Genomic DNA, 27,253 nt, shown 5'->3' on the forward strand with positions numbered 1-27,253 from the left:
TGTTTGCAGCATACAACAGGATGTTTTGATATATGTGTACGTTTTTAAACAATTAAACCAAGCCAATGGACATATCCAAGTTATAGGTTTTTAAAGAATCACTTCTGGGTTATTCTTAGATGGTTACTGCACTGTCTGCAGTTTCTTTCTTCTGCCCCGTCCTAGTTTTGAACATCCATGTAGTAGGAATAGTAACTATGATACCTCCTTCCCTCCCAGATGCTTATCATGTAAGCCTTTGCAGGCACTGCTCCAAGTGCTCTCCACATATTATGAAGCACTCTTTTGGTGATAGGTATTGCTATTCACTTACCCATGTGGAAACTGAGGCACAAAAGGTTAAAGTGACTTGCCCAGAGTCACCATGCCAGTAACGGGTGAAGGTGAAAATGAATGCCAGGAGTTGGAGTTCAATCCCCTAGCCCACCTTTCTGGCTGAAACAATAGCAATAGCTGATCTTCTGTAAGTGCCACATATGCTGCCCTGTCCCCTTAGGTGAGTAGGATTGTTGTCCCCACTGCACAGGTGAAGTAAGGTACTGAGGGGTCTCAGGAAGTGGTTATGTCAGGTTTAACCCCAACAGTCTCTGCCAAGCCCCATACTTATCCACTTGACATTTTACTCCAGAGTTGCAGCTAGCTGAAGTCTACAGAATGTTTGCAAGCATTCATGTCCAGTCTTGCTCCAGTGAGAGACTATGTAAGATTTCAAGGGCAGAAATGAAACTCTTTGCGCTTGAATTTAGTATTGTGAATGCTTCCCAGCAATGGTCCCTCCCTTCCTCCCCACTGTTGCTGAGATTTTCGTGATTATATCCCTTCCAGTGTTCCTGGCAGATCTGTGTCTAGAGGCCACCTGCCAGTTTTCACTGTGCAGGAGAAACCATCAGCAGTTAGAGGCCCTTATTCCAGAAGGATGCCTCCTTTTATTAGTGCTGTTTCAGTAGCCAAATGATCTAATCCCTCCAACCTTCTAACCTGCTTTCCCCTCCTTCTCCCCCAGCTTTTTAATTGGAACCACTGGCTCCAGGCAGTGAGAATGAAAATAAATGAGCTGTGAATGAATTGAATCTTCCCCCACACACCCCCTCCGAAATAGCAATTTAATAATAAACATTCAGCCGCTGTGTGCTTACCCCCCTCTTATTAAAGGAACAGACAGTGGTAGAGACTAGGGAAATACAGCATATATCATATCTGGGTGATAAACTCCAGCTCCAACTGAGATTGTCTTGGGATGAAAAACATAGCATTAGCTTGCTTCTTCTAGCAGAATGGTCCTTGCTAGACCTGTGTTCCTTACAAAGGGTCCTGGGAGGAATGTTTGGGAAACCGGTATCCCAGAGTTTAGAATATGCTTAAGTGATCCCTTACGTGGCCACCCCCACTTGCCTTAAGAGTTGATGTGAAATAATTTAAGTTAAGGCACTGTTGGGTTGGACTGTCTTAAGACAGTCTCCAAGGCAGATCTCAGATGAAGGGTCTCTGATCTCACCACACTCAGCTAAGTTGGGAGCTAAGTTCTCCCTCTTGCGCCACCTGGACTTCCCTACAAACCTCCTCCTTCCATTGGCGTGCAGATCTTGAGGTATGGGGCTTCCCAAACAGAGAAAACATCCTCCCTTTCCTCCCACCCCCAAATGACAGGAATTTAGAATTTGATAGAAGCTGGGCAAAAGAAATCGTGAAGGTTGTGACTGTTTGTATTGCATAAACAGCTCTTGAAACAGTAGAGGAAAGAAAAGAAAATTGTCTCCCACGGTCCCTCAACTAAAATGTATCCATTTTTATGATGGCGATTTCCTTCCAGTATTTGTCTGGTTGTATAAATATTTTTGCCAGCGGTAATCATAGTATAGATTGCATTTTTTGTTATGCTCTTTCATTTAAACCTTTAGGATGTTTTTTCATGTTCCTACATGGTTTTTTAATTATACTTGTAATGACTGCATTATGATGTATCATTATGCTTTGTGCCCCATTGTTGAATATTTAAGTTGTTTTCAATACTTTATTGTTACAAAAAGTGCTACAATATACATATTTATGCATATGGCCTTTTTCTTTCTTCCTTTGATTTTATTGCCTTTGGATAGCAAGTGAAATTATTCGGTCAAAGAGAATGAACATTTCTATTCATTTTGGTACATAAAGCCATCCACTGCTAAAAGAATAATATCGTTTGCATAGCTTCTAGCAACTTGTTAACAGGCCTGTTTTAACTATAATCTTGGTGGTAGGAGGAGTTATATCTTCAATACGTTTGCTAGGTGAAAAAGAATGACTATAATTCATTGGTTTTGATTTATACTACTTTGATTGGTATTGTGATGAACCTTTCCCCAAATTTGTTTAATTTTGTCACCTCTTAGATGAGTGTCTGTTGTGTTCTTTGCATCTCTCCTGGAGACAACATTTTTCTTTCAGATTTATATGCATAATAGATTCTTCCCCAGGTCTACCCAAATAAATGCTTTAAGTTTAAACAGTAATGAAAAAAATCCTGCAAACATAAATTTAATATGTATTACATATACCCCTTACCACTATGAAATGTGTGCTATTTTATTCCTACTTTACAGATGAATAAACTGAGGCAAAAGAGGTCAAGAAACTTTTGCCTGAGGCCAGCCTGATAGTGAAGTCAGGATACAGTGCCAGGTGGTCTGACTCCCAAGTTGAAACTCGCTTTTACTAGTTAGGGGAAGAATTGGGGAAGGAAAGCAGCAGGCAAATGCTGTCATAGATAGTGAATCAGAAATTTGCACCCAGGCCAATGGACTTGTGAGACATTGGAGACAGTCTACTGAAGGATCTTGGCTCTCTGAATGCATTGTTCACTGTTTTGACATGAATTGAGACGTAAATGAGCAGATGTAAGAAATCAACTTTTATGTAGCAACACAAACCTTATTGTCTCACGGATCATAAGCAAGGAGCTTGGGAAAGGTGTTCATTGGTGTCTCGTTTTTACACCTGGTTATCCCATCTGGAGCTCTCTCTTTTTTTTTTTCTTTTATTATTCATATGTGCATACAAGGCTTGGGTCATTTCTCCCCCCTGCCCCCACCCCCTCCCTTACCACCCACTCCGCCCCCTCCCTCTCCCCCCCACCCCCTCAATACCCAGCAGAAACTATTTTGCCCTTATTTCTAATTTTGTTGAAGAGAGAGTATAAGCAATAATAGGAAGGAACAAGGGTTTTTGCTGGTTGAGATAAGGATAGCTATACAGGGCATTGACTCACATTGATTTCCTGTGCGTGTGTGTTACCTTCTAGGTTAATTCTTTTTGATCTCACCTTTTCTCTAGTTCCTGGTCCCCTTTTCCTATTGACCTCGGTTGCTTTTAAGGTATCTGCTTTAGTTTCTCTGCAACAATTGCTAGCTAATTTTTTAGGTGTCTTACCTATCCTCACCCCTCCCTTGTGTGCTCTCACTTTTATCATGTGCTCAAAGTCCAATCCCATTGTTGTGTTTGCCCTTGATCTAATGTCCACATATGAGGGAGGACATACGATTTTTGGTCCTTTGGGCCATCTGGAGCTCTCTTTATGGCGCAGGTCAACAAATAACATGTTCTCCCGCCATTTCTCCCATCGGTTTTTGCTGTTAAAAGTCATTTCCTGCTTGTGGTCCAGTAAGTTTTATTTTGACTGATGGATCTTAGCTCATAAACCTAGTTTAATTTGTTGTATGTAGATTTAATTCTAGGGTGTTTAAATGCTGAATAATGAATTTTCAAAATTTTGGGAGCCAAAGTAAATGAACCTTTACATCATTTTCTTTGTTGGGAAAGGGACAGGCAGGCAGAATGCTTGTATTAGTGGGACTTTATTGATTTAAAGTCTTATATGTAAAAGCAGTTGAATTCTGACCAGAAATTATAATTGAGGCAATTCACAGAGGATTGTTGACCCTACCTCTCTCTTCCTGCCCCACCATACCCCACACACCATCCACCAGGTTGGACATTTATCTTTGTGTTGAAGTATGGACTAAGGGAGCAGATGAAATTATAATACAAAAAAAACACAAGCACAAATGACACCAGGCCTTACTGACTTGGTTCCATCTATGCCTTGTATATTAGTGATTTTGATTAATTAGGTTATAGTGAACTTGGTCATTTTGAGTTTTGGCCTTTTGGCCTCTTCCATATGGCAAGAATACTCCAACTCAGCATTGTCACTTTGGGCTTTGAATTCAGGTGAGCTCTCTGAGTCAGTATTTCTTCATCTTTCTAAGTAAAATAAGGAGCTGTGAAATGATCCCTCATTGAGAAGAGAGAAATACTGTGAGTGGAGAATAAAGTGGATATGCTTAGGCTGGGCACTGCTGGTGGTTCACACTGTAGTCTTAGCTACTCAGGAGGCAGAGAGCAGGAGGATCACAGTTCGAAGCCAGCCTGGCAAATAGTTTGGAAGACCCTATCTTGAAAAAAAAAAAAAAAAAACCATCATAAAAAAGGGCTGGTGGAGTGGCTCAAGGTAAAGGCCCTGAGTTCAAGCCCCAGAACTGCCAAAAAAAAAAAAAAAAGGATGTGCTTAGATTGCTCCAAAGAAGACTTCAACTCATATCAACTTGAACAAACTACTGAAAGACAAGGTTTAATCAAGAATTTTTCATGTGGGTCACCATGTGAAATTCAGTTCAGTCATCCCAGAGTACAGGCTGGCTATGTGTCATCAGAGGCAGCCTTGTTCATGAAGGTATATCTCTGCTAAGACAGCAGCCAGGCTTGGATGGGGACTCACCTTTTCTCAACAGGACTCCATTGGTGCTTCTAGAACCTTCCAGTAGGCGTGAGAGTACTAGGCAGCTTGCTGGAGAGGCTGAGGTCACAGCAAGCCTCCCTGTTACAGCTGATTGGAAGATTTTCACCATATTTTGCCAATAGCATAAGGGCTGGATTTTGGCCCTGGCTTGGTGTTTTTACCTGTATGCAGACTGCATCCTGTGACCTTGGAGAAGACTCACTAGAAGCAGCATGTTAAGGAGGTTCAATGTACAATTCAGATAAAGTTAAGTACTTTGAGTGTGATTTACTAGTAGTATGTATCTTATTTAATACAGCTTTTAGCCTGTTTTGGGTCGCATGTCTCTGCCTACTGTGCCATAAGCACACCAGGCTCATCCTTGCTTCAGCAAATAACTACTCCATTCTGTCCACTCCCTGCAGTTCACCCTTCAGGTCTCAGCTTAGACATTGCTTCTTTCAGGAAGTCCCCCCTCATCTACTAAGTCTCAAGTATCTCACTTATGGACCATCGTGACACCCTGACTTTTCCTGTCACAGCACCTAAAACACTACTGTGTTGTACTTCCTGGATTTGGTTTGGGTTCATGGTGCCCCAGCATCCAAGGCCTTGTGCGTGCTTGACAAATGCTCTACCACTGAGCTATGTCCTCAGCCCTTGGTTTTTAAAGACAGGATCTCATTCTGCAGCCCAGGTTGGCCTCAAGCTCACAGTCCTCCTGCCTTAGCCTCCCAAGTACTAGGATTACAAGGCTGGACTACCATGCCCACCTTGTATATTCTTTCTTGTTTTCTTGTCAGCATGTCTTCATTTATGTACTTCCTAAGGCATTTGTGTTCTGTTCATGGGTTTATTACAAAGACCTAACACAAAAGCAAGCACTTATTATGTCTTTATTAAAGAACAAATTAATAGATGTATGCATACAAACCCTTATTGGTTGATGGACTTAGAATATTGACTTTAACTTGATTTAATGGACTGTGACTGGTTGTCTGTTGAATAAAGACCTTGCAGATGAGAAGGTGAGATCCTGCAGAAGATTGTTCTTTGGTGAAGTCCTGCAGATGACAGTGTTCTTTTTCTTAGGTGTCACCTTTTGATTGGCTGGTTAACTGAAAAGAACTCACCTGGATGAAAGTACTGGCAGATCCTAAAATTGTGTGTCTTGCCCAGTGGATAATTTCAGAGCCAAGAAAAAGTAGAACTTCTCTCTAAATAAGTTCAAAAGTGCACTAATTGTTTCTTGCTTTCTTTAGCATTGGAAGATACAACACAGTGAGGAGTATGAAGCAGAAGGTAAGAGCTGAGTGTATGTCGGGTCAGGACCTGCCAAGGAGGGAAGGGCTGGGCTGCTATTCCTAGGACACTTACAACCCCTGCCTTCCCACACCTTATGCTAGAGGCTGGGAATTAATCTTAGTAACATTAGTAGAAAATTCATTCCCAATTGATACCTCATAGTTTTAAAATCTAGGTCTTAACATCATACAAGAGATGGCAACTGTGATGTAGCATTTCACTTACAGGCTAATTACTCGCTATACAGACTTTTAAATTTGCCAGTACCCCTCATCTAAATAGCCTATTAAAATGAATCCCTTACAAGTTCAAATGCAGTTAAGCAGCAGAACATGTCTGTCCTCTGACCTCCAGGTGGCGCTGGGGTTCAGCCCACAGGCCATCAGCCTGCTTTACTGCCTTCCTGGGATTAACTGTGTTTAAGTGTAATTACAGCGTGTTCTCTAGGTCTCCAGCCTGAAAAGAGACAGCAGTAATGGGCTTAATTTCTGTCGATAAATAGCAGGGATGACACTAAGTACTCCTCTCAACTCTCCGAGGTTCATCCAGGCACACAAAATTGTGCCAGTACTTAGCTCATGTTTAAGTGATAACTTTACAGACTCTCCACTACGTAAGTAGACAGTTTAGAAATGGTGGCTTTTAATAGAGGATAAATGGGCCTGATGTTTATATAAGTAGTTTGATCCTTGTCTTCAAATATACAAGGATTCTTCATATAGAGAACCTATCCTCCCTTTACAGATAACCAGGAACTCACAACCCTTTCTTCTTTCAAGTTTGGATTGTTTGATTTCTGCAGGTCAGAATGTTCATACATAAAGATTTGGAGAGCAGGCAAATTTTGAGACATCCATTATGAAATCGTTTCCTTCTCAGTTAAAGATGTTCTAGTCCTTAGACTAGAAACAAAATGGAAATACCACAGTCTGAAAGTTATAGATGAGGCAGGGGATGCCTCTTAGCCAGCCTTCTTTAATGATCACACCATAGCCCAAGCCCTTGGGGTTCTCAGCTGGAACAAAACAGGTCTTGGACCCTGTGCAGTATTACACAGGAGATGATGCTCCTTGCCATGGAGCAAAAAAGTGCCTATTGCCTCTAGACAACAGTTACCACCTGAGAACCAGCAGTTCAATTACACTGGAACTTCAGGACCAAATAAAAATGGGATCGACATAGTCTTTTTCATATAGTATTTATCTTCAACGAGTACCGTTTCTTTTGAGAACAGTCACTGTCTTTGCAATTTCTTGGCAGACAACAGGATGGATATATGCTTTCATTTCAGGCCAGTTAAGGTTTTGGAACCCAGATGACTTGAATGCCTCACAGACTGGGTCTTCCCCTCCCCAAGACTGGATCGAAGAGAAACTGCAAGAGGTTTGTGAAGACCTGGGGATCACCCGTGATGGTCACCTAAACCGGAAGAAGCTGGTCTCCATCTGTGAGCAGTATGGATTGCAGAATGTCGATGGTGAGGTGAGCCTTGCGGTATGCTCTGATTCGGGAATAATAATAATGAGAAAAACTGAACTGGCCACAGGCTGGGAGCAGCTCTGTATGGCTTCCTGCAGCCTGATAGACCATTTGCTTTCTTCCTGCGAACTCATTTGGAAGATTTTGTCTTTGAGGAAATCATGTTGTATAGTTGGGGGTGGGGAGAGAACCTGATAGTAGCTGCTACTTACTGAGTGCATACTCTGTGTCCCTCACCGTGCTAACTTGCTACCTCATGTAAGGCTATCTGGTATGAGCTTAGTACAGCCACCATGTTTGTGGAGGTGTCAATCATGGAGCAAGATATAGGAACACGTGGAGGAAAAAAGAACCACATATTTGAGTTGAGAAGAGATTTTGAAGTCCATGAAGCTAAGTTTAGATTTTTGAAAAGATCTCATTGCCATCCCTGAGTTGTTAGGGAAATCGAACAACAAATAGGGCAGGTTTCTTGCTAAGGATGAAACTGTTTACATGCTGGTGTGAAGAGAGCCTGGGTTACACAGAGCAGCCAGGAGCCGTTACCCAATTCTGGTCATGAAGAAATGGAAAAGGATAGGTTGGTTGTCTTGAAAACACAAAGACAAGTCTTGAAAGAGCCCACAAAGAGTTTTACTTGGTAATACTCTGAGCTTTATGTTTTCTGAGAAGTTAGAGAGTTAGTGCATGAATAGCCATGAAACATAAGAAAATAAGTAATTCCAAGATATGTCTTTCAAAAAGTTAAAACTAAGGATTAGAGAGTTGGAACTCTAGAATATTTGACTATAATGACATTTGAAACCATGCTGTCTGCTTGCTCAGGGGATAAGTGGCATGGTTTTCCTAACCAAGAAAGAGGTTTATCTTCAGTAGCTTCTAAGTAGCCTGGCTTGCAGAAAAGTTCTTAAAATTTTTCCCTTCTCTCTTGTATATATGACCATTACATGCCTTTTGACTACCTTTTTTAATGGCTGGCTCGGTGGTAATTTATTTTTCAGTGGTGGCTGTTGGAGTCATAAAACTAAATTCATTCTCTGATTTATAAACCAGTGTAGTACACAGAACCTCGGCTTGTTTTGCCAAGAAATATTGCACAAGTTTGGATTCTTTATCTAGAAACAATTCTTGGAGTAAACTTTAGCTATCCATGGAGAGCTGCCTTTTCTTCTGTGGTGGTGTTCCTAAAACCTGGGACAGAAGTGGCACATTTAGTTCTTTTCCTCTGGTCTGGGGATGAATAACGAGTTGCTCATTGAACATGCTTTTCCTTAGTGTTTTTTCATCCTTGAAACAAATCATGAAGTATTTCTCCTTATTAGTTCTAATCTACAGAGGAGTTGGGAGTTCAAGGTGATGTCTCTCCCATACAACTTGGGATCCTAGAATTTTACAACTGGAAGCAATTTGAGCTTCAGTCACCCCTGATTTTGTAGATAAAGACAGTGAGATCACTGCTACCCACTGTTTTCAGGAGGGAAATTAGATTCACTCTCATATGACTACCACCCTGCTTTCCAGAAGTGAGGACAGCTACAGGGCAAGGATGGCAAACTAGCCCCCTAATTACCACATGTAATCCAAAGAGAGTTTTGGTTTTTTGTTTTTTTGGTCTGCTCAGTGTTTTAAAATTTGTATTTTTAAGTGGGAATTTTTCTAAAAATCCCAAGGTCTGGCTCAGTTTTGTGGACAGTGAGACATACTGACTCACTAAGCCATGTGTGAAGTTTGCTGGTCCTTAACCATTTCCTAAGGTTAAAACCACCCTGCCTTGTCCATTTTCACCATTTTCCTGGCTTCTGTGGGTGTTTGGGTTTGTGATACTTATTCTAATGCGGCATTTCCTAACCTATACCTTGGGAAATCATGGGCCCAAAGACGTGACCTTGTATCATGGGGAGTAGAAATGTCCTTGCAGTCCTGCACTGAGTACAGGTAAATACCCCAGTTGTCCATGGAATCTGCATTCTTTGCTCAACACTGTTCATCTGCCCTTGTCTGAGTTCACATTTTTTTATTCACCATTTGCCACCCCCCCATCCCCCAGTTTGGAATAACTGGCAAAACTCACCTGCTCCACCAATTTGAATGGGTCAAGTGATGGGAGTCTAGGCCACCTGGTAGCTGTGCTGAATTGGCCAAGGTCACAGGGTCAAGCAGCGTGAGTCTAAAGTTAGATCTAATATGAACCTTGTTAACTTCAATCAGTGCACCTGGATTTTAGGGTGGCTTCTGATGTGATGGTCCCAAAAGTGGCCTCCTCTAGGAGTTGTGCTTTTGGTTGACAACAAGACAAAAAAGCTAAGAGATTTTGCCAGCCTGAGCATTTTGTCTCATTCTATGGACTTGATCATAAGATTCTCCATTAGCATCTGTTGCTCTTCCAAAGAGTTCCACCCTCTTGGCAGCTTTCATTGAAGGATTTCAGAATCTGTTCCAATTTGGGGTAAACTGGGGGTTGGAAAAAAAAGCATTTGAGATAAACAAAATGTCTCAAGTACTTCCATAAGGACAATTATGAGACAGTGTGAATCACAGCATTAGTCCATGTTTAAGCACTGAATATTAAAATTTTGAGTATGTATTATAGAGAATTTTGGTGTATGTGAGAATGGATCCAATTACAGGTTTTGATGCAGCAAGAGTAAATTTGTTGCTTCTTCTATTTTTTTCCTCAGTGGCCAGGGCATCCTCTTGGAACTTGTTAGAACTGCAGAACTTCAAACTTCTATATATTTTGTTCACAGGAGACATACTCCTATAGAAAAATTTTGTCCCACAAAATAAAGGGAATCTGACTGTCAGTAGGGGAATCTCTGCCATTCCTCCCTAACATGTGGCTTCCAGGATTCATGCTGCTCTTTCCTGCTTTTCTTTCCTCTGTGGTGCTAAGGAACAAACCATCTCCTAGGAAGCCTCTAGATGGGGCTGTGGTCCAGTCTCCCCTTCCTCTGTTATATGATGAGAACTACTTGATTACTGTCTGGAGGGTACAAATAACCTATCAGCACTCCCTTGTCTTTACAACTCTTGGGACTCTTCTGTTTTATACACACACACAAAATCCTTCTCATCCAGTCTTGGGCTAACACATAAAACAAAAATCCAACAGATACAGTGTTATTCCAGGTAAGGTTCTAAACTCCAAGTATGAATTTCAGACTTAAACTCTTAGGTCATTGCACTCTGTCCTGGACCACATTCTGCTGTGCAATGCAAGCATGCCAATTTCAAAGCTTTAGTATGAGTCAAACATCACTTAGAGTCACCACAGTCTAAAGGCATAATGAAACCAACTAATTTCTGTTGTTAAGACAGTAAGAAGATATATCTTTATTTTTAAAGGTATTTTAAATTTGTCAGAATAACATGTAGCAACATTGAAGAAGAGTGTGAATAAAAGAAAAACAGTGAATTGCTAAATTGCATAAGATTATGGAGATGTTGCAAATGGACTTTTATTTAATGTGTGTGGGAGGAGAAAACATACCATTACTGGAAAGGGAAATAAATTTAGTGAAATAAGAATAAAGGTTCATAATTATATTTCTGAAGTCTGCAGATTTCTATTAGCCAGAAGCATACTTTGGGCATGTATCATTTATTATTTATTCACTCATTTTTCACTTATTTGGCAGCACTGAGGTTCAAACTTGGGGCCTTGCACTTTCTAGGCAGGTGCTATACCACTTGAGCCTCATCTCCAGCCCAGATCTGTGTTATTTTAAGTGAAGTATTTAAAATATGTGGTTATTCTTTTCTAGATGCTTGAGGAAGTATTTCATAACCTTGATCCTGATGGTACAATGAGTGTCGAACATTTTTTCTATGGTTTGTTTAAAAATGGAAAATCCCTCACACCATCAGCATCTACTCCTTATAGACAACTAAAAAGACATCTCTCTATGCAGGTAAGAAGTCAACAGGGAATTTTCATTATGAGTAAAAGTTAGAATGCATTCAATGATTGCTAATGAGCTAGTCTATTGTCTGAAGCAAGGAGAGAGTGCAAAGTAAAAGGCAAATAAGAAACATTAGGAAAGAAAGGTTGGATTTAAATGATCATAAATTACAGAGTAGGAAGGCCACTAATTATGTCTCTTGATGTCAGCTCAGGCTCAGAAGAAACCTGGTGTTAAGTAGAGATAAATCTTCTCTATGGCAAAGAACTGTCTCCCAGAACGATTGTTTTTGATAAGCTTTGTAGGCTCTGACTCTCTGGGAAACAGAATCAAAGGCACTGCATGACTTTTTCCCCCCCTCCTAACAAGGTAAATTAAATTCTGCTCTCTGGGGTCAGGACTGACCAGTTTCAGACCTGACCAGTATCTAGTCATATCTAGTTGAAATGCCTACAGTCCAGCTAAGCTTGCTCAAGTCTCTTTCTTCCTTCAGTCTTTCGATGAGAGTGGACGTCGCACCACCACCCCATCAGCGATGACAAGTACCACTGGCTTTCGGGTCTTCTCCTGTCTGGATGATGGGATGGGCCAGGCGTCTGTGGAGAAAATACTGGACACCTGGCAGGAAGAGGGCATCGAGAACAGCCAAGAGATACTGAAGGTATGAGAAAACGGCCATTCAGGGAAGGGGTGAAATTTTTAATTTTTTTTAAAGTCTGATTTGATTTCTCTTTAATGATTATTCTGTTCACAAGATCTTATTGCTAAGAGTCACTTTTCCTACCCACTTTAACCAGGAGCCCATTGCTAACTGCTTTCCATGTTTTTAACCTCCAAATTATTAACAGGAGATACACTCTTAAACTGATCTGTGGTTGATAAACACTAGAAGTACATTATTGTGTTTATAACGCCAGATAGCATTTTTTTTAAAAACACAAATAACCATGTTATTCTTTCCTTGGGAGGGAGTGGGGGAGGAATTTAGCTGTGTTCTAGATTGAAGAGTGTTGGACTGGCTCAAGTGGTAGGGCGCCTGCCTAGCAAGTGCAAAGCCCTGAGTTCAGACTCCAGTACCTCCAAAAAAAAAAAAAAAAAAAATCCTAAAAACGAGTGTTCCTAAGCAGTCACTTAAGAAATGTGATCATCCAGTCTCTAGGCTATACTCACCTCTCTGAGTTTATACAACCTTCGCATTTTCCACTTTCAGAAGATAGAGCTTGTGATTTGTCTTGAACTTATGCCATGTTCTGATTTCTAGGCCTTGGATTTCAGCCTTGACGGAAATGTTAACTTGACAGAATTGACGCTGGCTCTTGAAAATGAACTTTTGGTCACCAAGAACAGCATTCACCAGGCGGCTCTGGCCAGCTTTAAGGCTGAGATCCGTCATTTGTTGTGAGTTGAACAGAAGGTTTGGCCACTCCATTTCCTTCCCTTCTTTTCCAACAATCATCCTGGTGCCTTCAATGAACCGTCCTCCATTCCATGTGCAGACATGATTTCTCCTCTGCATCTAATTCCTGCGCATAGCTTCCTTAAACTGTAGGGAAATGAGATGGAACGTGGCATGTAGGCTTTTGAAGGGAACCATGGAATGGCTCTTTTGTTTTGGGAAGGCTTCAGTTGTCTTGGTTTTGTTTTTGAATTGAAAGAAGCCAGACGAGAGCTTTTTTTGAGTCTACTTGTTGCTTAGAAACAGTTTCTCATTCACTCAGTTTATTTCTGATTCTAGGGAACGGGTTGATCAAGTGGTCAGAGAAAAAGAGAAGCTACGATCGGACCTGGACAAGGCTGAGAAACTCAAGTCTCTAATGGCTTCCGAGGTGGATGATCACCACGCGGCCATAGAGCGGCGAAATGAGTACAACCTCAGGTGCGACTGGGAGGGTGAGGTCAGGTGGCTTTCCCAGCCCACTGAGCCAGGGCAGCGGCACCTGCAGCCACAGGGCCTTTGCCTACCTGCCTGGCTGCAGAGATCTAGATGTGGCCAAGCCTAAAGGATGGCTGGACACCTGAGGCATTTTCTCAGAGCATTTTTCACCTCTGTAACTCTTCTTTCCACTTTTGGCAGATCCACAGAGGGCCCTCTGAGGGATCTGATGGCCACTTAATGATTTTTGCTCCTCACAGGAAATTGGATGAAGAGTACAAGGAGCGGATAGCAGCCTTGAAGAATGAACTCCGAAGAGAGAGAGAGCAGACACTGCAACAGGTGGGCAAGCAGCGTTCAGAACTCGAGCAAGAAATGGAAAAGGCAAAAACTGAAGAGAACTATATCCGCGACCGCCTGGCCCTCTCCTTAAAGGTAATGCTCACAGTACTTCTGAGTTATGGGTCCCTGATGGGTAGGCACATGGAAAGCTCTGGCTCTGGGAGAGAGCAAGTCTGCACAGAGCTCACTTCAAGGTTCCCAGAGCTTGGCCCTCCTGCAGGTCATGACACAGACATGGCAGGGACCCTGCTAGGATTTGAACTTCACGGGTATTCAGGCTTTCGTGTGCTGATTACATTGACTGGTGTAGCCTGTTCTTCTCCCCTGCAGTTCTGCTGGGTCCTCAGGGTAGTGTGGCACCTGGCTGACCCATTATTCTCACAGATGTTCCTCCAGACCTGTCCTCTCTTGGGTCTCCTTTCTTCTCCCCTTTCTGGACCCCTGTTCTCAGTAGATGGGCTCACCTCCTGCAACACAGAGGCCTGGATATTTCTCTGTGCCTCTAATCATGCCTTTTCTCCCATATATCCTCCCTACTTTCTCTGCCTCAGTGAAGGAAGTCATCCTTCTCTTTACTGGATTCTCACACCAGATAGTATGTGCTGGGCTCTAGAGGCAGCCTACCTGGGCACCACTGCCTACCAGAAAACCTTGACTAACTACTCCATCCTGTTTCATAATATACAGATGAGCACTGGTACTTAACTATAGCCTTGGTGTGGGTATCATATCAGATCATATATTTATATGTATATATGGTGTCTAGAAAAGTTAACGCGTACATGCAAAATGTTTGCTACTCTTGCTATTATGAAGCACACCTGACACTCCACACATCAAAAGCTGAGCCAGTCACCACTCCCTAACCATACAACTGTTTCATATCCTGAATTTTTCTCCCTAATCAGCATGTCCACCATGTGCTATAAGTCCCAGAAGTTAAAATTCTCAGTCATCCCCACTCCTCAGCACTCATCAGTCTCATAGTGTTGAAGCTCTGAAATGCCCCTTAGGGCTGGGATATGGTTCAAGCAGTACAGCACCTGCCTAGCAAGCACAAGGCTTGAGTTCAACCCCAGGACCACCAAAAAAAAAAAACACTCCGATTTATCCCCTTCTCTTGCATTTTCCCTGCCTCTAATCAGGCTCAGTTGTCATCATGATTTCTCCACACGGCTATCACAGTTACTTTACTAAAGATCAGTTATGATCATACTGGTACCCTTTGTTAAAATTTTTAAAAAAGTGTTAGTGGTCAAGGCCACCAAGCATGCCCATCCTCATACCTTCTAACCTTAGCTCCTGCCCCAGTGCCTGACTCTGTGCCCCTCCCCACTGCACCTTCCATCAGCAATCAGTTCCCCAGGGACAGAACATCTTTATGCTCCTTCACTGCTGTCCCCAGCGCTAGGGCTAAATTACTTTTTCATTCCCGTTGCATTTACTTTTTGGTTGCCTGGAGACAGTGCATTTACTATTGCTCATAGATATACACTCTGCCTCCCACCCAGCAGTCCACACTGTTCCCTGCAGCCAGTAACAGTATCTGGTGGGTCAGTTTCCAGGTACACAGTTTCCTGATACACAGAGATTGTGCCGTATTATTTTAGCATCTAAGTTTAGATAGACTTTGAAAGACTAAAGTAATACAAATTGGCATTTTAGGGGAAGGTAGTTTTTTTTTTTTTTAAATGTTTCAAGTACATTCTCTTTTATACCATATTGCTGTGTGTAAGGGTGTGAACTAGAATATATTAGAAATATATTGGCTCTGCATCATTTTGGCAAAATGTACTCTGAAAATAACATTCTTCCAATCAGCCTTTAACATTGAGAAGAAAATATGTCAAATGGCATGGCTGTATGGTTTTTTTTTTAAACAACTGTGGATGGAAACCTTCCTAAAACGTACTGTCTATACAGATCATTTTAAGTGAAAAAAAAAAACCTTTTGTGAGTTTCAGTTGATGTGTTATTTGATTATAATAACTCAAACGTACATAAAGTGTATACAGTTTACATGTGTAGCTTTTACATCATTAAACCAAAATATATTTATTAATTAAATGTATACTGAACTATAGTATTAGTAAATGAAAATCGATTTTTTTTCTTTTTTTTTTTTCAGTACTGGGATTTGAATTCATGCTCGCTAGGTAGGCGGTATACCACTTGCGCCACTTCACCAGGCTTTTCTTCTTTAGTTACTTTCCAGGTAGGGTCTCAGTTTTTTGCCCCAGCCAGCCTGGACCGTGGTCCTCCTACTGACACCTCCCACGGAACACTGCCACCACACTCTCCTTTTTTGTAGAAATGGAGGTCTTGCTCACATCTCCATTTGCACTAGACATTCCAAACACTCACTAACCACACGTACCTGCTCGTGGCTTAATACATTGATTGAACCATGCGGTTCTACAGGATTTTTTTTTTAAGGCAGACTTTTGGGTAATGAGATGGAAACCAACATTTTACTGTTTACTTCTGTTTCTAGTATATGGTAGCTTTCAAGGCCTGGAGCTTTCTTCATCTAGAGCTCTGATTTATGCCTCATATGAAGTGGTACAACAGTTTGCTTATCTCTTAATCTGTGCTGCATTTTTTAATTTCCCCAAATTTCTTCAGGAAAACAGTCGTCTAGAAAATGAGCTTCTGGAAAATGCAGAGAAGCTGGCAGAGTATGAGAGTCTGACAAACAAACTTCAGCGAAATTTGGAAAACGTCTTAGCTGAAAAGGTAAATCTGTATAAAATCTAATTTCCTGATGAATTGCCCAAAGTGTCATTAAAAGAGCAGAAGTGGTGCCAAGGACATTTTCATTAGGGAATTATTTGGGTGCCTAAAGGAAGTTGTAGCTTTGCAGGAGTATAATTTAGTAGGGTGGTTATGAGGGAAAACATTGCCTGGCACTAAGTGAGTAGAGCACATCATTCTCGAACGTCCCCTCCCTCACCACCACCACCATCTTCCGGTTGATGGTGTTTCTGCTTTAAATGCCACATTCCTTTCATACTCAAGAGCCTGGTGACACCAGAAACTGGAGACTTTGGTATGTGATGGGTCAAAGAAGGGCACTTGGAAAAAATGACAGCTTGGCCCTTTTCCCTTTCTAGTTTGGTGACCTCGATCCCAGCAGTGCTGAATTCTTTCTGCAAGAAGAAAGGTTGACGCAAATGAGAAATGAGTATGAGCAGCAGTGCAGGGTGAGTGGCTGAAGAGAAAGAAGTGATACAGGAGGACCTGGGTTCAAATCCCAGCTTTACCACTTCCTTGCCGTGTGATCATGATGAAGTCACTTACACTGTGGGTACCACAACTCCTCTCCTACAGATGACAAAAATAAGAGTAGCCACCAAGAGGGCAGGTATGAAGGTTCAGTTGAGTGAAGTGTGTAAGGGGCTTGGAACAGAGCCAGGGATGGAGTAAGAACACGTGTGAATGCTAGCTATTAATACTAAGTTGAATTAATTCAACTTCCTGAACCACAGAGTATCACACAAACTACATTCAGATCTGCTTGGGGGAGGTCAGAAGCTGCTAGTGCTTGTAGGAAAATGTAGTTTTATACTAAGTGGAGAAGGATGTGGTCTTGTTGATAAGCTTATTCCCAAATTAGCCTTTCCTGATTGATCACTGCAGACTTAATACAAAGTAATTTAGTTTTGTCCTGTGGTGGTTTTTGTTTTTCCCTTTTACTGAGCACATTGCTTTGTTTACAAAATGCAAATGAAACAGAAACCACTCAAGTCTTTAGCTAGCAACCATTCCCGGTGCCTACTGGGAAAGATAGAACTGTTCTTGGGAAAAACAGGAATGTGTTTTTTAAAATGAACTCCCCTAAGCTTAGGAACTTAGAATTTTTTTCTTAAACTAAAAATACTTGTTTATAAGAAGGTGATAACTGAATTGTGTTTTAGAAAAGAAAAAATTTACTTGTATAGAGATGAAGAAAATGATCACATCTTGTCAGATTGCTTCAGGCCTGCCTTCTCAGGAGATGCATGAGCACATTTGAGAGAAGAAATGAGACAGGGTCTCACTGTGTAGCCCAGGCCGGCCTCAAATTCATGATTCTCCTGCCACAGCCTTCAGAGTGCTGAGATTATGGGTGTGCACCACCACACATACCTCTCCTGCTTTGATAATTAAGTTTTAGCTCTTAGTTTTAATCATATGTTGTTTGCTTTCAATGTCTCTAAGCGTAATGAAGAGAATTCAGCATAATCAGTAAATTCTGTCATTGCTTCCTTTAAAAATCCCCCCCATTCCATCCACTTCTTTTTATAAGAGCTTTCTGTGCCATATATTTTCACCCATTTAAAGTGTACAACTCAGTGTCTTCTACTATATTCACACAATTGTGTAGCCATCACCCCAAAAAGAAACCCCTGCTCCCCTTAGCCACAGTCTCCCATGACTCCCAGTCCTACACAACTACTAGTCTACTTTCTGTCTCTATCAGTTTGCCTAATCATTACATTTCCTGTAAATGGAATCATATCACATGTGGTCCGTTGTGATTGGCTTCCTTCACTTAGCATGATGTTTTCAAGGTTCACCCATGTTGTAGTACCATGTATTAGTATTTCATTCCTTTTAATGGCTGAATAATATTCCTTTGTATGGATATCATATCTCAATCATTTAATTAATAGAGGCTTGGGTTTTAGGGGTTATTATGAACAATGCTGCTATATAAATTGTGTGCATGTTTTTGTATGGATATAGTTTTCATTTCTCTTGGGTATATATCTAGGAGTGGACCTGCTGGGTTATATGGGAAATCTGTGTTCAACCTTTTGAGGAACTGGCAGACCTCCTCCAAAATGGTTGGCACCATGTTTCAGTGTGAGAGTTCCAGTTCCTCCACATCCTTGTTAACAGTTATTACTGTGTCTCTTTTTGATTCCAGCTATCACAGTGGCCTCACTGTGTTTTTATTTGCATTTCTCTGATAGCTAATGACATTGAGTGTATATCTTCTTTGGAAAAATGTCTATATCATTTGTTCATTTTTAAATTGAGTTATTTGTCTGTATTACTGAGCTGTAATAGTCTATATATTCTAGTTACAGGTCCTTAATCAGATATACAATAAATAAAACTTCTCTCCATTCTGTCTTTTTACTTTTATGATGGTAGCTTTTGAAGCACAAAAACAGTTTATTTTGATGATGTCCTGTTTATTATTTTGTTGCTTGTGCTTTTGCTGTCACATGGAAGACCTGTGTTGGTGTTTTAACCCCCAGGTATTACAAGACCAAGTGGATGAACTCCAGTCTGAGCTGGAAGAATATCGAGCACAAGGCAAAGTATTTAGGCATCCCTTAAAGAACTCACTGTCCGAAGAGTTTGATGTTAACGGCGGTGCCATTGAGCCTGACCAGGGTAAACGCATTCAGACACCATCTTTTCAGAGTCTCATGTTTGACCTTTGTTTTTAGAGAACCAAGGCTGAGTGTAAAATTCCAGAACTCTGGCAACCTGAGGGGAGAAGACTTTGGCAATACTCCTTTCTTGAGCTGTTTCACTCGTCATCTGGTTTTCATTTGTTCTTGAAGTCTGTATGAGACAGTTTCCATGTGATCTTGATATGCATCAACAGAGAAGTGAAAAAAATCAAGCCATGAGGGTATTTGCTTTGCTTAAAACAAACAAGCAAACAAACTGGCTATAAATCTGAGAATCCAGCTTTGGAGTGTTAGAACCCAGACACTGCTCTGGGGCTGACTCCTCCCTTTCTACGAGTGCCTGACTGGTATGAAGGTGGTTTGGGAGAGTGAGCCTGCCACAAACCACACAGCCCATAACTGATTTTCTTCTGCTGGCTGGGCTAAATGTACTGCCCTGCAAAAGAGCAAATAAGATAAATAAGAGTTGCTGGCCTGTGGCTTTCAGGGAGATTTTGAGTGGCAAGGTTGGAGGGCAGAGTTGTTTGGGAATGTCATACTTTTACTCTGTCTTTTCCTCCCTCCTGATGTCCTGTCTTTTTCCTCAAGTGTTTTGGGTTTGAATTTCAGAAAGGGCACATGTCAGTTGCTACTTAGGCAACAGAATGGTTCTATGAAGGTGTTTTTTTCCTCCCCTCACCTACCTGCAGTAGAATCAATCAGGGACTGGAAGAGGAGCAGAAGAGGCCATAAGACCTTTTATTTCATTCTTGGCTCACTTACTGTATCAAGGGTGGAAGCCATCTGACTGTAGAATACCTCTCAGCAGCTTTTCCACCCAGGTGTTGGATGTGTTCCTCAGTGAGTACATGAACCACACCATCTTAGGGCAGCTTACAGCCACGAACTTCCTCTCAGTTGGAAAGGTGCCATAACACATGAAGAGGAAAACCCAGGGAAGGACCCCCAATCCCAGCTGCTAGACCTATGCCCAAGAAGTGGTCATAGGTCTAGCTGCATGGTCTCCACATAAGAAAAAACTATTTGGGTTCTCCTACCTAAAGAGATTTTTACACAATAGCAGACATGACATTTTTGGTTTATACTGGCTCACCTCTCCACTTCTGCTTCACACTTTCAATGCCCTTCTCAGTCCTCATCGTGGGCAAAGGATGAGTTGAGAATTCTCCTCCAAACCTGCAATATTCCAGTTCCTAATCTGTGCTTTAGTGGATTTTTTTAGTGGATAATTTAAAGTGGTCAGACATCAACACTGTAGGAAACTCACATGACAATAATCAGTCTTTTCTAATGTTGAGTGCTAAGTTAGTTAGTCATCTTGACTCATGAACTTAACTCTTCCAGCCATAACAGCCTGTTTGCTGGCCATTCACACATTCCCCTACCACATTGCCCCTCTGCTAATTTGTCACTCAGATTTGTTGCTCAGAATAGTTGTCAGGTGGATGAGTACAGGCTGATTAGTTTGATCAAACTACCTCATGCTCTTTCCTCACCATGTTTCATTTTCATTAAGAGGTGCTAACCTTTTAGCACCAGTTTACACACTGACACCCATTCATTGTTTAAAAAGGTGAATTCTACTAGGGTTTGGCACAGTGCCTAGACATGAATAAATCCATCCACTTTAGTTCCTTCTTGTTTGCCCTAATCCTTGAAAAAGAGACCTCTCTTGGTTTGTGTTCTTTCCTAGTAGCTCACATCTGTGGCAGCTGAGGCTGAAAAATTATTCCTTAGTGAAACTGGAGACCCATCCTCACATGCCAGATTGTGCTATTGACAGAGCCTGTGGCACGATCAGTGGGTCCTGTGTGTTTTCAGGGCTTGGTTCTGAAGAATGCAACCCATTAAATATGAGCATTGAGGCAGAGCTGGTCATCGAACAGATGAAGGAACAACACCACAGGGACCTGTGTCGCCTAAAACTGGAGCTTGAAGATAAAGTAAGTCCTTTCCAGTCCAGTTCTCTAACTTCTTTCAGCTCTGACAATCACTTGCATATGGGTCATTTCTGGTTCTTTTTTCTCACAGAGCTTATTAATAAAAAAGTCTAAATTCAACAACAACAAAAAAGTGCCTGTGTGTGTCACTGGGCATTGAACTCAGGGTCTTGCCCTTGCTTGGCAAGCCCTCTACCACTTGAACCATACTCCTAGTCCTTTCATTTTTAGTTTGTTTTCATATAGGGCCTTGCACTAACTTTGCCAGATGACCCCAAGCTGCAATCCTCCTACCTCTGCCTCCCAAGTATCTGGGATTACAGGTGTGAGTCACCTGTTCTGGATCAAAAGAGTTCTTTGATGTAGTGTTACTACTAGGTTAGGTACATGTTCTGATCCTTGGCCTCCCAGCCCTTCCATTTACTTTCCCAGTTATCTCTTTCACTGTTCCCCATTGACTTGTCTGTCCTCTTTTGCTCATGCTATGACAAAATATCTCTTCCTACTTCTCAAAACTCTGATGATCCTTTAGTTTATATCAAATGCTGCCTCTTGCATGAAGCCATTCCTGAATTTCTAACCAAATGTGGTTTTTCTCTCCTTGGACTCTCTTGGTTACCTTCTAGCTCTCTTTGCCATATCTTTATTTTCTTTTTATGTTCTGCTTGCAGTGTACACATTATTGTTGTGCCCATATCTAGACTGTTTTCTCCTTGATTGCAAGAACTGTGTCTTACCCAACTTTGTGTTCCCTTGAGGCCTACCAAGTGTCTCACAGAGTATCTATGGAGTTGAATAAATATTTGGATTTAATTAAATATTTTCAGACCCTAAATTTGCAGTAAAAAGAATGTGTGGGAAGGCAAAAGATGTCTGTGTGTAAGGGTCTGCTTAGTGCATAATAGCTGTTTTTAAACTAGTAAAATGCAATCAATTTAGCAAATAAAAGCAAACCATGCCTAACTTAAATATCTTACTTAAGGGTTTTGGTTTTGATTTTTTTTTTGGTGGTACTGGGGTTTAAACTCAGGGCCTTATGCTTGCTAGGTAGGTGCTCTACCACTTGAGCCACACCTCCAGCCCTTTTTGCTTTAGTTATTTTTCAGATAGGGTCTCACTGTTGCCCGGAGCCAGCTTCAGACTAGGATCACAGGTGTGTACCATCACTCCCAGCCAAGATGTTTTTCAGTTGAGTTGCTTTCAAACAAAATGAGAAAATTGAGGACTGTGTCATAGGACAAGAGTATTTGCTACCCCATCACCTCCCTTTCTGTGGACTCATTTTGAGTAATCTTGTGTGGCTTCACTGTCTGATTCTAGGTGCACCATTATGAGAAGCAGCTGGATGAGACCAGGATCAGCTGTGCAAAGGAGCAGGAGACCTTGAGGCAAAAGTATGAACATGAAATGCACACCTTGGAAAAACAAATAAGTGACCTTAAAAGTGAAATCTCAGACCTTCAGAGCCAGGCCATGGTGCTGAAGGAAGCACACCGGGAGACCAGCTGCAGGCACGAGGAGGAGAAAAAACAGCTGCAGATGGCCTTTGATGAGGAAAAGACTCGCCTGCGGGAGGAGCTGAGGCTGCATCATGAGCTGGAGCTCAAGGCCAGGCTGGAGCAGGTGGAGGAAGGCTTTCGCCAGGAGAGGGAAGGACTTGCTCAGAGTAGCACCTGGACGGAAGAGAAGGTGAGAGGCCTAACTCGGGACCTAGAGCAGTGTCACCAGGAGCAGCTGCAATGCCTGGTGGAGAAGCACACTCTTGAGAGAGAGGAGTTGAGGAAAGAGCTCTTGGAAAAGCACCAAAGGGAACTTCAAGAGGGAAGGTAAGGAAGCGAGGGGGAATTGGAGCACTGGCGCTCAGGACACCAGGAGTTCTGGTCAGTTAGGGTGACCTGGGAGACCAGAGGCAGAGTGGCCATGGGTTGAGAAGATTCTTTTCAAGCTGTTCAACCGATTTAGCCCTTGTTTATACATGAGCCTACCAGGAGGATTACTGTAACTGGAATTTTTTTTTATTATTATTATTTGAAAGAGGAACATGTTCCTGGTATTAAGACATACTATAACTCCTAAGGCTCCAGATGAGGATAAGATGATCCTAAACACGGTTCTTTCCTAGTTCAATCCTATTTGGTTCTGAGAAAAGCTATTTATAAGCTGGATTTTGGGCAGAGTTACATTTCCTCCTATAGTGATGAAACGGCACTTTGTGCTCACCTTCCTCAGGTGAAATCTCAGGAACATTTGAGGGTTGTGGTGTGTCAAGTCCTGGTTACCATAGTGCTCCTTTGCTAAATGAAATGCACAGCAAAATAACTTTTTAATATGTGTGACATGCCACCTGTTTCCTATGCCTGCTTAATTAAAATGAAGACTTGTTATATCGGAAGTTAGGTCACTAGGCATTTGATTATTTAATGCGAAATACCAATTCCAGCCTTTGGTTCAAAACACATACATACATCCAGGAGGGGTTAAAGACTTTGGTTTCACAAGTTTCCCCCTAACTTCAGAGAAAGGTAAGTCTTCCAAATTAATTATGGCTGCCAGCCTTAAATCTCAGAAAGAAGATCCCAGGTGTGGTGGCACAGACCTCTAATCCCAGCTATTCAGGAGGTAGAGATAGGAGGATCGAGGTCTGAGGCCAGCCCACATGAAGTTAGTGACAAACAAACTAAAAGTCAAAAGACTGAGGGTATGTCTTAGCTGATAGAGCCCTTGCCTAGCAAGCTTGAGACTCTGAGTTCAATTCTCCAAGCTTGAGACTGAGTTCAATCCTCAGAACCACCAAAAAGTTTCAAAAAAGAAAAAAGAGAGATCCCTTCCCAGAACACATGAGTCACGTAGGAATAAGTTAAGACCATTTTCAGAAAGCGTTTCAGTTGTTTGCTTGGCAGCCTCCTTCGTGCATGGGAAAATATGTTTTGTTTGCTTCCGGAGCTGGCAGCAGTTTCAGTAATGCTGTATGTTGACCACATTTAGGGAAAAAATGGAAACAGAGTGTAATAGAAGAACCTCTCAGATAGAAGCCCAGTTTCAGGCTGACTGTCAGAAAGTCACTGAGAGATGGGAAAACACTCTGCAAAGCCTGGAAGGGCGCTACCGCCAAGAGCTGAAGGACCTGCTGGAGCAGCAGGAGGAGGAGAGAGCCCAGTGGGAGTTTGAGAAGGACGAGCTCACGCAGGAGTGTGTGGAGGCCCAAGAACAGCTGCGGGAGACCCTCCAGAGAGAGAAAGCAACCTCTCTAGTCCTGACCCAGGAGAGGGAGATGCTGGAGAAGACATACAAGGAACATTTGAACAGCATGGTCATTGAGAGAGAGCAGCTGTTCCAAGACCTGGAAGCCCTACAGAAGGCCTCTGAGAGCCACCAAAGCCTACTGTCCGACCAGGTGCTGGAGCTGAGAAGCAGTCACCAGAGACAACCGAGGGAGCAGAAGCAGGTCCTGGGCCAGACAGGAGCCTCGGAGCAGCTGGCCAGCCAGCAGCTTGAACAGCTGCAGCTGGAGTGTGACCAGGAGAGGCAGGACATGTTGGCTAAACTTGTGGCCATGGAGAGTGCCCACAGAGTGACCTGTGAAAAGGCAGATCGAGAAAGGGCAGAGATGAGTGCCGAAATCTCCAGGCTTCAGAATAAAATACAGGACATGCAGCAGGCAGCATCTCTTTCCAGGCTTCAGGGTGACTGCAAGGTGACAGGAGAGGAGGAGGTAGAAGGAAATGGAGCCATGTCCCTGCTTCAGCAAGGGGAGAAGCTGTTGGAGGAAAATGGAGATGTCCTCGTCAGTCTGCAGAGAGCTCATGAGCAGGCAGTAAAGGAAAATGTAAAAATGGCTGCCGAAATTTCTAGATTGCAACAGAGGCTGCAAACGTTAGACCCAGAATCAGTGATGTCATCTTGTTTACAGGAGTCAGCTACTGAGTTTTTTGGAAATTCTGTGGAACCATCAGAGCCGTTTTTGTCAAAAAACCAGATAAAACAAATAGAAAGTGTGACCACCCGGAGCATCCTAAGTGACCTTCAGAGCAATGAGGTCCAGGACCTGAGAAGTATAGGAACAAGCTCTGTTCAGAGACAGGTCAAAATTGAGGAGTCAGAGGCTTCCATTGAGTGTTTTTCCGAGCTTGAGAACAGTGACGAGACCAGGGCTGAATCCTGGGACCTGAAAAATCACATCAGTCAACTCCAGGAGCAGCTAAGAATCTTGCGTGCAGACTGCAACCGAGCTGCTGAAAAGAAACAGGACCTACTTTTTGATGTGTCTGTGCTAAAAAAGAAACTAAAGGTGCTTGAGAGAATCCCTGAGGCCTCTCCCAAGTACAGGTTGTTATATGAAGATGCTAGTAGAGAAAATGACTGCCTTCAGGAAGAGCTGAGAGTGATGGAGACATGCTATGACAAGGCCCTGGAAGACAACAAAGAACTCAGCGCACAGGTGTTCAGGTTGCAGGATGAGCTAAAGAAAGTGGAGGAAGTGACAGAAACGCTCCTTAACTTGGAAAAGAGTTATGATGAGGTCAAGACAGAAAATGAGGAGCTGAATGTTCTAGTGTTAAGACTTCAGGGGAAGATTGGCAAGCTGCAGGAAAGAGCTGCCCCTCAGTGGGATGGCTTCTCCTTGTGGGAAGCCCAGGTGGACAACCTGGAGGGCCAACCTGGTAGAAAAGTGCTTGAACTCAATCAGTCACCAGAAGAATGCATGCCCAAGGTTATGAGTGTGCACCATATTGTAGAAGAATGTAAAGAAGCAGCCCAGTGTCATGAGCAGGGAAGAATGCGGCTCTTGGCCAAAGTAAAGGCACATGAAATTGCCTGGTTACACAGAACAGTTCAGACACATCAAGAAAGGCCCAGAGTGCAGAATCAAGTCATACTGGAGGAAAACACGGCTCTCCTAGACCTCCAAGACACACTTTTTCAGCATCCAGTCACAATAGCAGAGTTAGAACTGGAGAAACAAAAGCTCCAGGAGCTGACCAGAAAGTTGAGGGAGCGAGTCACCACTTTAGTTAAGCAAAAAGACTTACCCTGTCAAGGAGAGAAAGAGGAAGAGCTGAAGGCAGTGATGCATGACTTGCAGATCACGTGCAGTGAGATGCAGCAGAAGGTTGAGCTGCTGAGGTAACGTATGTACCTTCTAGACTTCATGGAATCCGCAGAGCACCTGATCCAATCTAACTTCTGCTGCTTGCCATGCCTAGAGAAACTAACCTGTTAGCGTTAAAGAAGAGAGCAGTTCCCCAAACTTCCTTCTGCTTCTGTGTCATATTAACAAGTAGAATCACCTTGCCTAGTAGGCATTCCCTTCCTCATAGCAAATAAATGATGCTGATCTGGGTGTGAAAGTTCAAAATGGCAAGCATTTGCTATTCAGCCACATGCAGCCCTAACTCTTCTAGCATTTACTTCATTTGGATGGATAGCTATTATTTTGCCCTGTTAGTTCTTTTCCTCATTTTGATGAAACGAGTTATATGAGACTGAATGCCTTTTGTGTATTATTAACTCACTTGGTAGAAGAGAACTCTCTTCTCACGCACACTAACATAGGAAAAATGTTTTGTGGCATATAGGTTTTCACTAATATCACTTGAAGTACATGCTATAAGCAATGGAAATTTATGTAGAGCATATCATTTACCTTGGAGCTACAAGATTCTAACACTTGAAGAATAAAAACAAAAGTATAACTAGTTTGAAACACTGCCCACTTGACTTTATAAAATATGATTACATTAGTCTTCTAGCAAAATTGTTTTATGTAACGCATAAAATACTACATCATGTCTGAAATATCTTAATGGTTATAAAGTGAAATAATTCAGAATATAGTCTTTCCTCTTCCTCAGACCACTTTTAGTTCAAAATGTCATAATATAATGAGCTGAATAAAATTACAAATTAAACACTATACATATTTCAGAGTGGCCCTTTGGTGTATGTAGGTAAGGGGGGCCTGACATTAAAAATCACTAATACCACTTAGTAATGTGACATGTCTACTTAGAGCAGGGAGAAATTGGGACTGAGGTAAATGAGATCATTTGCTCAGAGCAACAGGCCTGCCATTGAGAAAATCAGCGGCCAGAATTGGCATTTGTCTCCATTCCTGTCTCTAGCCTCAAGCTTTTTTAGCCACACTTCCCTAACGTCTCTTAGTGAAATTCTTACTCTCCCCACCCCCAAACTGAATCAGTATGTCATAACTTCATTTCCAAGTACTAAGAGACTACTAATTTAGA

At 42.2% G+C, this 27,253-nt stretch overlaps 1 protein-coding gene across 8 annotated transcripts in view; it reads left to right on the plus strand.

Moving 5' to 3' along the window:
- Window positions 1–27,253, plus strand: part of Nin (ninein) — a 95,839-nt gene that overhangs the window by 41,797 nt on the left and 26,789 nt on the right. For 7 of the 8 annotated variants that reach the window (XM_074068000.1, XM_074068002.1, XM_074068004.1 and 4 more), the window contains 13 exons: window positions 6,019–6,058; window positions 7,353–7,543; window positions 11,305–11,451; window positions 11,936–12,103; window positions 12,704–12,840; window positions 13,178–13,318; window positions 13,576–13,750; window positions 16,283–16,393; window positions 16,771–16,860; window positions 18,907–19,045; window positions 20,890–21,011; window positions 22,329–22,834; window positions 23,994–26,132. In XM_074068000.1, coding sequence (XP_073924101.1) covers window positions 6,019–6,058; window positions 7,353–7,543; window positions 11,305–11,451; window positions 11,936–12,103; window positions 12,704–12,840; window positions 13,178–13,318; window positions 13,576–13,750; window positions 16,283–16,393; window positions 16,771–16,860; window positions 18,907–19,045; window positions 20,890–21,011; window positions 22,329–22,834; window positions 23,994–26,132 — 4,106 coding nt within the window. The remainder of the gene's footprint in view (window positions 1–6,018; window positions 6,059–7,352; window positions 7,544–11,304; window positions 11,452–11,935; window positions 12,104–12,703; window positions 12,841–13,177; window positions 13,319–13,575; window positions 13,751–16,282; window positions 16,394–16,770; window positions 16,861–18,906; window positions 19,046–20,889; window positions 21,012–22,328; window positions 22,835–23,993; window positions 26,133–27,253) is intronic. The other variant, XM_074068007.1, reaches the window with a different exon arrangement.

Source organism: Castor canadensis, chromosome 3, assembly GCF_047511655.1.
Source record: "Castor canadensis chromosome 3, mCasCan1.hap1v2, whole genome shotgun sequence".
In the NCBI taxonomy this organism is placed as follows: Eukaryota; Metazoa; Chordata; class Mammalia; order Rodentia; family Castoridae; genus Castor; species Castor canadensis.